The sequence below is a fragment of the Spinacia oleracea genome, chromosome 2 (genome assembly GCF_020520425.1).
Source record: "Spinacia oleracea cultivar Varoflay chromosome 2, BTI_SOV_V1, whole genome shotgun sequence".
Lineage (NCBI taxonomy): Eukaryota > Viridiplantae > Streptophyta > Magnoliopsida > Caryophyllales > Amaranthaceae > Spinacia > Spinacia oleracea.
The window spans coordinates 17,956,169-17,969,902 of NC_079488.1; the positions used below are offsets into that span (position 1 = coordinate 17,956,169).

Sequence of the window (13,734 nt, forward strand, 5' to 3'; positions counted from 1 at the left end):
GGGAAACCAACTTTAGGTTGTCAACGTTTTTAACGTTGACTTTGTAGCAGGTAACCGGTCATCCATGCTTAATAATAGTAGTTGGGTCATAAAGGTTGGATTATTTAGAAATATCGCATAGGTAGGCTTAATTAAAGAAAATCGAGCAAAGGTTGGATTAATAATTACAAATTTTCCTTGACTTTGTAGCAGGTAACCGGTCATCCAAACTTAATAATAGTAGTTGGGTCATAAAGGTTGGATTATTTAGAAATATCGCATAGGTAGGCTTAATTAAAGAAAACCGGACAAAGGTTGGATTATTAATTACAAAAGGATCGAGTATACTAACAATGTCATAAACTATTGACTGGAGGATTTCAAACCTATCTTTTCATCATCATTATGCTTAAAGTAAAGCTAGAAAAATTTACTTGCAATAATACACCATTTTCCTTTTCTCAACGACTCTACTCAATCTTTTTCCAACGTACAAAAAGTTAGTTTCATCCTTTTCCCTTCCACTACTAATAAGATCATCTATATCACTTCCTCAACTCTAACGTTCAATAAGTCCCTACCTCAAATAACAACCATGATTATTATTCTTTCCTCCATTCCCACTCTCCTCCCTCTTTCCCTCCTCCTCCTCCTCCTCCTTGCCGCCACCACAACCGTCACCACCGCCGTCGAATCCACTAATCTAATCAACCAAACATGCATGACTTCATCAATAAGTGACCCAAACATCAACTACAACTTCTGCATCAACGCCTTTCAAACCGCGCCCTCCAGTCTCAACGCTAACCTGACCCGTTTAGGCTTAATCTCCATTAACCTTGTTAAACACAATGTTAATAGTACAACTTTTTTGGTACAAACCTTGTTAGAGAACAACAAGGTGGATAATTGCACGAAATCTGGATTGGAAGATTGCTTACAACTTTACTCGAATTCGATGTTTACAATAAGAGAAGTAGCAAGAGATTATAGGGCTAGAAGACTTAATGGTGCTAATGTGAAATTAAGCTCAGTTATGGAAGCTTCAACTACTTGTGAAGATGGTTTTAAAGATGTTGGTGTTGGTTCTCCTTTGACTAAGCATAATAATGATACCTTTCAATTATCTGCTATTGCACTTAGCATTATATGTATGCTTTACTAAATTTTTCCCTTTCTGTTTGTAATTATTATTGGCTTGGTGGGAAAGAGTGATGTGGCATATGGTCTGACAATTAGTAAATTGTCAGTAGGTGGTTAAGAAGAATTTGTATTTGCGTTTGTAATAGAGTAGAATTGGTATTGTATAACTCTAGTAGCATTCATGTAATTATAATTCGACAAATTGAACAATGAATAATTTTCAGTTTTTCATAAGGGCCAGCTTATATATTGTTGGGATTCATATAGGAATTGACTTTTGAGTTACTCTGTTTGTTTACTCCATATATTACGCCCCCGTTTGATATACTTTTTGTTTTCAGTTTTTTGTTGTCAGCTTTTAAAAGCAACATATTTATTATAAGTATGACTGTTTTTTTATTATTATTATAATTCAATCTAATCATATGACTTCTAAAATAAAAATAAATTAATTAAAAACTGATAATTGGCCGTAATATCGAACCGGCCTTTAGTAACTTGCTAGACTTAGTGAAACTGGCCTGATTAAAACTATTCGAATTGAAATGGACTCGCCTAATATTAGTCTACTCCCTCCTTATTTTTAAAAAGAGATACACTTTGATTGACACTTAGTTTTAGAAGAGTGAGTTGAATTTATTAAAATAAGATGAATGTGTGGTAGTGAGAGAATTATCTCTATTATATAAGCCAAGAGGGAGGGTTATTTTCGTAATTACGCTTTTGGTGTCCCCTAAGAATTTTACTAAACCACCCTCTATGTTATTTAAGCCTAACTATTAATGAAAATGCCCCATAAATATACTCGTTAATGTAAATATGTGAGGATTTGTAATCCTTCTGTATCTCATGTAATTAGATAGGTGATTAGCCGTTACCTAAGTTATAGCCTATAATTACGTAGATTAGTTTGTATTATTGTATATATGTTGACTTATGTCATTCTCATCAATAAAGGAATATCGTCCAATAATATATATGGCTAAATATGATATAGAGAATAATACACAAAATATAAATATAATCTATCAGTCAAATTTAAATTGAAAAGGGTCGGAAGACAAATATTCGAAAAATTAAAGCTTCATGCATGATTTTACACAATTTTATTTTACAATCCCCATTTGATATTGTGAGAGCTTCTAATATTGTACTTCGTATTCGGTTGTCAAACAAAAAGAACGTAAAAAATCTATATGGTTCATTTTTTTATATATTGGTTGATCACATTTAATCTCGCTGTTAACTTTTCTTTCTTTTCGATGGTAGCCGTCCCTCGAGTCGTTCATAATCAAAATATACAAATCAGAGAGAGAAAGTTTATTTTCTAATAAGGGCGCATTAGAGGTGGTACGAAGTAAGAGCGATACGTAGTACTACTGTACTATAGAATAGAGATAATATGTAATCTCGCACGCATCGCGTGCATATAAGACTAGTTTATTATAGTAAAAGGAGGATGTGAGTAAGTGTGGGGACCACAAGAAATAGAGAAATATTAATATAATTGGAAATGAGGATCAAGATTTGTCAGAAAAAAAAAAGTGCATCTCTGGTATAAATACGACCTTTTAAAGAAAATATATCTCTTTTTAAAATACGGAGGTGTATTTCTTATTTGCATATGAATGCGCATGTATAAATTTCATGCACATTCATCAACTTCAAAGCACATTTAACACTTTCATTTAAGTTTATGTTGTAATCCATCTTCTACGCTAAAGGTTGAGAAATCAGAATCCTCGAGTGACCATATTTTGTAATTGGGCTTGTAAATTTGTAATCTGGGCCTTGAAAGAGGATACGGCCCATCCGACTCTTCATCTTTACAAAACCAAATTGCAACATCAAGAATTCAAGATGTCTTATGGACTCATATCATATACTTCGTATTTCATAACTAAAATTTAACAAATGGTTAAGTAATAAAGAAAAAAAACTAAATCATACAATTAAATTCATGCAAAAATGTTACCCTATTCATGGTTGGCAAATTTGCCAAAAAGGACCTTTTATAACTCAAATTTTGCGAGAAAGGACCTTATATAATATTTTCTGTGAAAACACACCTTTAAGTATTTTTTTTTTGCGAGAAAGGACCTAAGGGAAGTTTCCGGCATTGACTGAGTTTTTCCGGCCATTAACTTGCACGTGAGCAGCACGTGTGGCTTACGTTGGCTAAAGACAACGATTTTCCCGACTCTTGAATTTTCAAACTTGATTTTATTTCGTTTTTTTTAACTTTAGGTTTTAAAGCTTAAAATTTTGGAGGAAATTGGGTGTAATTAGCAAAATAATGTCACACGTGCTTCTCACGTGCAAGTCAATGGCCGGTAAAGCTAAGTCAATGCCGGAAATTTACTTTTGGTTGTCTTTCGCAAAAAAAAATACATTAATGTGTGATTTAACAATTTTTTATATATAAGGTCCTTTCTAGCAAAAAAAATTTACATTAAGGTGTTATTTCACAAAAAAAAAATATAAGGTCCTTTCTCGCAAAATTTGGATTATAAAAGGTACTTTTTAACAAATTTGCCTTCATTGTTATTCCTTCCGTTTTTTAATACTCCGTTTGCCCCACTTGTCTTTTTCACTTGTCTATTACTATATACTAAAAGAGACACCAAGAATGACACGTGTTAATTCCTGGTGCGATTTTTCCCGCCAAAAACATTTTCCCAAAAAAATATATCTGTTTGATTTTATATTTATTTTCTACCTTTTTTAAAAAATATTTATGTATGGAAACAAAATTTAGTTTATAAATTATGGCAATAATAGATACGGCGTAATAATAATTATTCTAAATTGGTAATATTTTAGTCAAATCGCTATATTAATATAATGGAAAATATATCACTCAATATTTTGGTCAAATTACCATATTAGCATTTTAAATATGCATATTAGATTAATAAATTTAAACGAGTATGTTAAAAATGTTATAACTATGCAGTAGTTTGGGAGATATTCTGTTAAATATTTTGTGAAAAAATTTATCAAAATCCGTGCGTGCACGGGATCTAATCTAGTTTTTAAATACTTACAACATTTCCTCTTTTAATATAAGACCACTATTTTTTTTAATTCTTTCCCTTTTTTTTTTTTTTTTTTTGTACCCCTCGGTTCACATTTGGGACTAATCCGGATTCGGGGCGAGTTTTGAATGGGTAGGTTCCAGTCTCCTCTCAATTGTTGTTGTGGGTTATAAAACACGAATTCTTCCTACCAAGTTCAGCCTCAATCACCACTAAACCAACAAGCAATTGGTTTTCCCGTTCTTACTTACCTCATTGAGTTTGCGATTTCTCATGAGTTTAATTTGAGGTGTAATAGAACACAGTAGTATGAATTTTCTTTGTTACTATTTACTTATAACGCGTAGGTTTATACTTGAGCAACCTCGGACGTAATACACATCATAAAATAGGAATTTTATTTTAGTGCAATTGTACGGAGATCGAAGAGAGAACCAATGAAAAGTCTTGAATAATCAACTTAATTTAGAATAAACAAAAACCTAACATAATTAGAAGAATTAACAAAAAAACCTAACATAATTAGAAGAATAAACAAAAACCTAACACAATTAGGAGACTAACTTATTTTAAAGACATTATAAATTGCAACTCATATCACAGAAATTCGAAGTGAAAACCTAAAATCGGAGGTAATTAGTCCAAATTGCAGAGTTCGTTGATCTCAATCACCGTCGTTCAAATTAACTCGAATTTTGAATCCTACAACAACACTATGAAAAAAGCTCAACCTTACAAAGACGACGTCGTATGGATATTGGATAGTGGTGCTTCTCGTCATATAACGGGAACTTTAACGCTGTTATCGAACGTCCACGATATCTACAATACACAAGTTATTCTCCCTAACGGTGTTAAGAAACCGGCCACAAAAGAAGGGACTGTTCGTTTATCTCCCGACCTTATACTCCGCAGTGTTCTCTTTGTTCCTGATTTTTCCAAAAATTTGATATCAATTAGCAGTCTTATTAACGACACGAATTGTACGGTCTCTTTTTCGTCGAATCAGTGCGTTCTGTATGACGGCTTGTCAGGGAACGTTATCGGAATCGGCGAACGCCGTGGTGGACTCTACCACTATAAAGCGGTACAAACGACTGTAACAGCGGAATCCATAATGGCGGAATCGACGAGATCGGCAAGGGTTGTGTCTGTTACTGCTAAACAAACCCGCTCTCCGTTACCGTTACCGGTTAGTAACGACTTTTTTGACGTGATACATTGTGAAATTTGGGGTGCTTATCGTACATCTACTTTAACGGGTGCACGTTACTTTCTTGCTATTGTGGATGATTTTAGCTGCTTTGTTTGGGTTCAACTCATGGTTGATAAAAATGAGTTACCTTCTCTTCTTAGAAGTTTTGTTAGGTATGCTAAGACCAAATTCGATAAACGGGTTAAGATCCTTAGAAGTGATAGTGAACCCGAGTTTACCTCCTTGAAACAATTTTATACTGAACATGAGATCATTCATCAAACTACACGACAACGACGTGCAGAGAAAAATGGTAGGGTGGAACGGAAACACCAGCATGTCATGGATGTTGCAAAGGCTATTCGTTTTGAAGCGAATCTTCCTATGGAGTTTTGGGGGGAATGTGTTATTACTGCCTCGTATTTGATAAATCGTACTCCCTCAACCGTTCTTGATGGTTTGACTCCGTACGAGAAATTGTTTGGGGTTGCTCCGGATCCTTCGTATTCTCGATTGAAGGTGTTCGGGTGTTTGTGTTATGCCCATAATAAGGCCAACGGCCTGTCTCGTGGACAATACGGTATATTTTTAGGGTATCCACATGATAAGAAAGGATGGCGAGTTTATAATTTGGAGACTAAAGAGGTTTTTGTCTCTTGTGATGTTACATTCTATGAGAGTGTTTTCCCTTTCAAGCTTGCTCTGGAGTATATGGATGACATGACACGTGGATTGTTAGACAATTAGTAAACTATCAGACAGGTCGTTTATAAGAATTTGTGATTCAATAATATTTTATTATATATTTTAGTTATACATACATTCAATTGTACTACGTACAATTTAAATACTACCGTTGGTTCAATTTTGTTGTGAAAGTTGTGTTTATTTAGAATATTGAAAATTTAAATATTTTGCTTCAGTATTTTACTACGTTTAGAATTAAATAGACTTAGCCATCAGGAGTGAGTATTGTGTGAAATCATCTTATACGAAGTATTACTTATGTTATGTTATGTTATGAGGCACTAATAGTATGCCCAAAAACTACAAAGTTAGGATGCATAAAATCGATTGAGTCGATTGGGTAGTACAATCAGTTTCTATAAGTCCGTCTTGTATAAGACTTTGCTGCCTTTTGATTAGAACTTTTATGGATCTTCTCTATGGCCTAAGGGAGTAAGGAGGCTAAACCCTCCGAGTTCAATTGTATATTTTTCTAATGATTTCTAATAGGGATGGCAATGGATTGGATTCGGATCGGATGTAGTAAACTCCAAATCCGATCCATTTAAAATTCGGACTCTAAAATTGCATCCATATCCAAATCCATTTAAAATTCGGACTCCAAAATTGCATCCATATTCATATCCATATCCATATCCAAATCCATTTAAAATTCGGACTCAAAAAACTGCATCCATATCCAAATCCATATCCAAATCCGAATCATGCGTTAACTTTACTTACATAGAACTTATATTTCTTAATTTTAAAATAAATTAGAAATCATATTTCTCATTTACTAAAATCTAATGAGTTTCAAATAAATTAATAATTTACAAATATATGCGCTTTAATTAAATATATTAGAATAAATTAGGAACGTCCTCTTTAAGAAAGGTTATGTACGAAAAATAATACAGTTTGAAATAATTACGTGTTTGATTTGGACTTGGATTTGGACTCGGGTCGGATTCGGATCGGAGTCTCTGCAGACTCCATATCGGATCCATATCCATTCGGGTTCGGATGTTTTTTATCGGATTCGGATTCGGTTTCGGACTATTTTTTCTCGGATTCGGATCGGATTTTTTCCTTCAGATCGGCTCGGACTCGGTTCAGATTCGGATGTGATTGCCATCCCGAATTCCTAGTCTCTACTTAAATCGTTCAAGATTCACCCAGACGAATTCTATAAAAAAAAAATTAAGAAAGAGGTTAAAAAAGTTTTTTTTTTTTTTTAAATACTTGTATCATTAAAAGTCACATGAGTAGCATGTGACATATGTTTATAAAATATATTATGTACTTAAAAATTAGGATTACCCTTAAATTGTCCAGAGAAGGATGTCAATAACTAAGATAATGAAATTTATTTTCAACATTGTACATATATGAGTTCCATATATCCATTTCATTGGCAAATAAGGTTGCTTAGACATGCATTTAATGGATAGCCACCAAGACTTTTCGTAAATTTTCTTATTTTCTCCTTTCTGATAAGTTAGGTCATAGTCTTGACAGACCTAATCTTTTCGTGTATTTTTTTTTTTCTTCTTTTTACTTTTTGTTTACATTGTTTCAGATGTTTTGAGTATCATGTTTAGGCCGACTCTCCCTTACCATTTCATTTTTTTTATTTACAACTATTTCAGCAATTGTAGTACGATTATTGTTTTTGTCCCTCCCATTTTCACCGAAGTGATCATTTCATGGTTTTGAGGATTTTGTTTATACGAATTACAAGTATTATTTTTCAAATAGGATCATTCATCATTCCGTTTTGTACATTAAGTTACTATTATTGTGCTTCCTTTTTTTAATTTTTGACGGCACAAAATAGGGACTACTCTTGTCTTCGATGTGTATTATTAGCAATTTAGCATATGTAGTGAAGGTACAACCGATAACTTAAAAATCAAGTCACCATTGTGAAAAAGTGTAACCACAAATTATTTTTATTTTATTCTATGGTGTTGATTCAAAGCACCTAAAAACGGATTAATTACATCATTTATTGAGTGTAGAAAGTCATAAAAGACATTAAACAATTATATTTTTCACAGTCTAGGCATCATTAACAGAATTTGAATATGCACAAAGGTAAACATTTTTTTTCGCCGCAAAAAGGTATACTTACTTGGATTAAGAAGTAAACATTTTTTGTATTCGTGGCCGGCCTCATTCCTAAATTACTGGATCCGCCAGAGATTTCCAATAATTAGCAACAACTTTCTCCACAATCCCTTATAAATGTCTATCACCCCCTCAATCCTTTCATTAACCCAAAAACAATCCAAAAAAATTATAAAAACCATATTATTCCCATAATAATTTGATCATAACAAAACATCCATAATTTTGCAATGAGTTCTCCTTCCACCATCTTCTCCCTTCTCCTCCTCCTCCTCCTCTCTACGAAAGCTTTTTCGTACGAAGATCTCGTCACAAAAACATGTAAAGAAGCATCAAAAAATAACAAAAAAATAGACTATAACTTCTGCGTCAATGCCCTAAAAAGTTACCCTACAACAAAATCTTGTACCAATGGTCTTACATGCCTAGGAAAAGTCTCCCTTACCTTAGTGAAAAACAATGTAAGTAAAACAACTTCTATGATACAAACTCTCCTTAAGAACAATGATAAGGCCATTGATCCGAACACGAAAGCCGTGTTAGCCGATTGCTCGGATTTGTACGTCGAGTCGAGCTCGACGATTGATGAAGCAACAAAAGATTTTATGGCTAATCGACTCAACGATGCAAATAGTAAAGTTAGCTCGGTTATGACTTCTGTTGGTACTTGTGAAGAAGGGTTTCAAGATCTTGGAGTTGGATCTTCTAATCCTTTGACAAAACAGAATGATAATGCTTCTAATTTGTGTTCTTTAGCCCTTTACATCATGAAATCGGTTAACAAGACCTCGTAATTATAATTTAATCGGATACTTTCTCTGTTCCTAAAATATTGCACGGAGAGACACGGGAATTAACAAAGTAGGTAAAAGGCGGTCGGGATGACTCGAATGTGATATATTGAATATTTGTAGTGTGAAATGATATTAATTGGATTTTCTTAAATTGAACTTGTTATATTCATTTTGATACGTGTTTTCGAAATATCAATTTAGTACGTTCTTATGTCATGAATAGACCTGTCAAAAACTAACCTGATCCAACCAACGTCCGACAAAAATCTAAGTGACCCGGGAAAAAAGGAATCACACATCCAATCGCATGAGCACAATGACCCCACACGAAACATTATCTGATTATAGCCGAACCGATTATATCCGACCCGCCCCTGCCGATAACGCAATTAGAGAGCCCTAAAGGTACTTATGAAATAATGGACGTTATTGGTCCTCTTAATGGGCTCGTGTCTTTTGGACTCTTGCCTTACAATTGTATAAAGTACAAACCAATAATTTGGGCTTCCTAACTTCTATACAGGAGCATTATTCACGCTACCAAAAGCAACCAAAAACGCCAATAGTTCTTAAATTATAGCACCCTTTATAACACCCTCATGAAAACCACTTCTAAACATGACAATCACACTTAACACAAAAACATTCTCATGAAAACCATGAATTCTCCCAACACCCTCTTCTTCTCTCTCTTCCTCCTCTTCGTCGTCGTCGCTACCGGAGCGACTAATCTCATCAACCAAACATGCAAAAACTCGTCGAAGAACGACCCAAACATCAACTACAAATTTTGTGTCTATGCCCTCCAATCAGCCCCGGCTAGCCGTTGTGCTAACATAACCCGTTTGGGCCTAATGTCAATAACGTTAATCAAACATAACGTTACGGACACCAGGTGTACAATAAGACAACTCTTGCAGGAGAAGAAGAAGGTAGGTAGAGAGTACTATATACACTTTAGCTAGGTCATAACCAAATTAAAGTCTGTAATCTGTACTCCTCATCGAGATCAATAAAACTTTTCTCTCTTCTTCTATGTTGTAGTGAACTATTTTTAATCTTTGGTTCTTTATTTACGTTATTGACAATAATCTTTCTTGTTTCTGGTATAACATAAGTCCATGACCGCGTTGAAGGATTGCTTGGAGCTTTACTCGGATTCACTCCCTACGCTTAGGGAGGCGACAACGGATTATCGAGCTAAGCGATTTGTCGATGCTAATGAGAAAGTTAGCTCTGTGATGGAGGCTGCAACAACTTGTGAACAAGGGTTTGAAGATCTTGGTGTCTCTCCTTTGACACAAAGGAATGATCGCATTTTTCAGTTGTCAGCTGTTGCACTTTCTATTATGAACGTTTTGAATTTTCATTCTTCTGAATAAATTATATGGATTTTATAGACAAGATTGTTGTGAGATATTAGATCATTGTTCAACTACATTCAGAGAGTTGAAATATATTTTTACAAGAAAACTAGAGTCGCAGTCTCTGGTACGCGCGACATGAAAACACAACTGAAATCGACACGACACGAAGAACACAAAATTACTGAAGGGAAAACCAGGGGCGGAGTTTCCTATGGCTGGGGTGGGCCTGGCCCCCGACCGAAATATTTTGTAATGTAATTTTAATTTCGACCGCCCTAAATTTTGAATACAATTGTATGTATTCTATATTAGATTGCTTAAAAAAAATTACGGGCCACCCTATATAAACCGTTCCAGATCCGCCTCTATGGAAAACATGAAGTCGAAACAACATGGAACGAATATGACCTGTTTCAAAAAAGTCGTAACACTTTGACTATCACGTTTGCCAAAATACAACTTTAACTACAATTATGAAAATTTAAAATAAAATCAATTAAACGACATTTTACTTGATAACATTTATTTTATAGAAATAAGTAAAAATATAGACATAGTTGGTGTATGAATAGTGATATTTGTATTGCAATTTGAGGAAGTACTATGCAATTTGTTATCATAGTTTTTACATAGTTGGATAATTTTGATAACACAAAATCGATATGGGATCAAACAGGCAAACACGAACACGACCCGACAAGATTATCAGCTCTAAAAACAAGTAGCTAATATGTCCCACATAAGACGTCATTAATCCCCATTAACGATCCATCAAGTTAACGGAGAGAATCCCGATCCTTGCTTTTATCAAACATTTTAATAGTAGAGAGAAATATAATCATTCAAATTATTTCTTTGTTGAGTCAAACAGCAATAACTTTAGGGTGCTTATCATCAAGTAATTGTAGTAAAGAGTGAAGTATAATAAACGTTATTGTCTAATCTTTGAGAATGATTTTCATGTCTCTTTTTTTTTTTTAACTTTCCTTTGAGTTTAGTACTCTTCGAATCATTATTACTTGATGTATCAAGTAATCAAGTAAACATCAATTTGTTTTAGAGATTATATTTGGAACTCGGATGAAGCAAAGTATGAAACTTGTACTTCCATTGCTCCGTTTTATTTTTGTGGTGCAACCAATAACCGAGTAAACTTTTACACTATTTATATATCCTGTTTTACTATTTTTGGTGTTAATACTTAATAGTAATTGAGCGAGTTTATTTTTCACGCTTTTCTAATTTTTTCGAATTAATATTTATAAGTACGTAATACTCTCTTAGTTCTTGATTACTTGTAACAATTTAACTGACACACTTGTCATGACACTAGTTTGACCGTAACTACATGCAATTACATACTTCCTCCGTCTTTTAATACTCGCAACGTTTGGACTTTTGCCACTATTCATATAATCTACTTTGACTATTCTTAGTGCTTTTTATATAAGATAAAACATAGTCATGTGGGATCTTGTTAGATTCGTCTCAATGTATATTTTCAAAATATCAACTTTTTATAATTTTTGCATAAAGAGAATTTAAGATATAAATGATCAAAGTTGTGCATTGGCATGCGTGAAACTAACAAACGTTGCGAGTATTAAAAGACGGAGGAAGTAATATTTAGTAAAAACTTAAAAAATTTGATATTTGAAAAATGTATATCTTACTAATCAAACAATATATTACATAATAACGATTCATGTCATGATATGTGACTTAGTTTTATTGTTGAACGCCACCAACCTACCGCAACCCTCCTCCTTTATCTGGGCTTGGGACCGGCAGTGAATGCCGCATACGCGATACTCACAAGTGAATGCCCTCACAGGCGGAGTTAACCTATTACATAATAACATTTAATTTTATATATTAGTAAAAAAGAATTGGGCAAAGACAATGTATTAATAGTGCAAAAATCAAACTGTTGCAGGTATTTAAGGACGGGATAAAATATATGATTTGCTCAAGATATGTAAAGCTCATGATCTCAAGTTCCCCATGCATTGATGATGAGAGGTCAGGCCCAACAACAGTGAAGAGAAACTCGTTCAATGGTCCATGGACCATATAACACAACTTGAAGTGAGACCATTCAATATAGATCCTAAAACATTGTATAACTTGATTATAGGCTATAAAAAACGATGAGCCCGGTCTAGTGAACCGGCCCATTTGGCCGGAAAAGCCTGTTAAGTTCAACCCGGTCGTTACACCCAAACGGCCATAAATTTGGGCTGGTTTAAGGCCGGGTTTGCCCTATGATCCACATAACAAATTTGCGAAAGTTGTCAAGTGACTCAAGTAATGAACCACAATGTTATTACATGCTTCGTATTACAAATGTGAGAGGAAAGGTTTGGTGATTTGGATATGTGACATATCTTATACTTTCTCCGTTTTAAATACTCGTAACTTTGGACTTTTTATATTTTTCACATAATCTATTTTGACTATTAGTGGTGGTTTATAATGTAAGATAAAACATATTCATGTGGGATTTTTAGCTTCGTCTCAATACGTATTTTTAAAATATCAACTTTTTATAATTTTTGCATAAAGAGTATTTAAGATAGTCAGTGTAAATTATCAAAGTTGTGCATAGGAATGCGTGAAAGCAACAAATATTGCGAGTAAAAACAAACTGATGAAGTATGTTGTTAAAATATGTCTTGAATCGGTTACATTTTCCTTCGAACAACCAGCACAAGGGATCACGATATCTGTTATTTTGGGCAGGATTATTTGTTTGATCCTAATTTCTGAGTATTTTATACATCTGTTTACAAAGTACAAAGTACAATATAAATTCTTTAGGTCATAACTTTAGTGGTTTACTGTAATTTGTACTCCTCTATCAATAAAGCTTTTCGGGTTCCGGTGATCTTTGGATCGATTCTCATCCCCGCCCTTGTGGCTCATTTGCACCCAAAAAAAAATAAAAAAAATAAATAAAGCTTTTCGGGTTCTTTTTATGGATGTAGCTAATATATTGTTAGTAAACTACGTTAAATTTCTAGACTTTTTATTTACGTTCTTATTTAATTTTCTTGCCTCTATTATAACGTCAATTTGTACGATGCCCCTTAATCGTATTAGGATTCTCTCCACGTGTCATTTTATACTCCGTACTTGTCTTTATAAATTGTACTCGTAGTACAATTTTTGTAAAAAAAACATTATCTGCTAATTTACATGGGACTTTTCCTTAAAGGTGAAATTTTTAGTAATAAGTTATATCCCCACCAATGTGATACAATAAATTTGTTGGTGATTATTCACTTTAGCCAGAAAAGATCAAATTCCACTACGAAAACAACTCAACATGTTTGGAACTATGGGCTAATTAATGGCCT

The 13,734-nt window shown here is 33.7% G+C and overlaps 3 protein-coding genes across 3 annotated transcripts; all 3 read left to right on the top strand.

The window, feature by feature from the left end:
* The first annotated feature begins 574 nt into the window (after positions 1 to 574).
* Positions 575 to 1,144, top strand: LOC110793064 (putative invertase inhibitor). The gene has a single exon (XM_021997901.2). It carries the CDS (start codon positions 575 to 577, stop codon positions 1,142 to 1,144), a length of 570 nt encoding a protein of 189 aa, XP_021853593.2.
* Positions 1,145 to 8,154: 7,010 nt separating this feature from the next.
* On the top strand, positions 8,155 to 9,177 carry LOC130466807 (putative invertase inhibitor). The gene has a single exon (XM_056835391.1). The coding sequence runs from the start codon at positions 8,445 to 8,447 to the stop codon at positions 9,006 to 9,008; it is 564 nt and encodes a 187-aa protein (XP_056691369.1). The 5' UTR covers positions 8,155 to 8,444; the 3' UTR covers positions 9,009 to 9,177.
* A 423-nt stretch (positions 9,178 to 9,600) lies between these two features.
* LOC110793061 (putative invertase inhibitor) lies at positions 9,601 to 10,481 on the top strand. The gene is made up of 2 exons (XM_021997899.2): positions 9,601 to 9,940; positions 10,127 to 10,481. Exons 1-2 carry the CDS (start codon positions 9,659 to 9,661, stop codon positions 10,388 to 10,390), a joined length of 546 nt encoding a protein of 181 aa, XP_021853591.1. The 5' UTR covers positions 9,601 to 9,658; the 3' UTR covers positions 10,391 to 10,481.
* Positions 10,482 to 13,734: the final 3,253 nt, after the last annotated feature.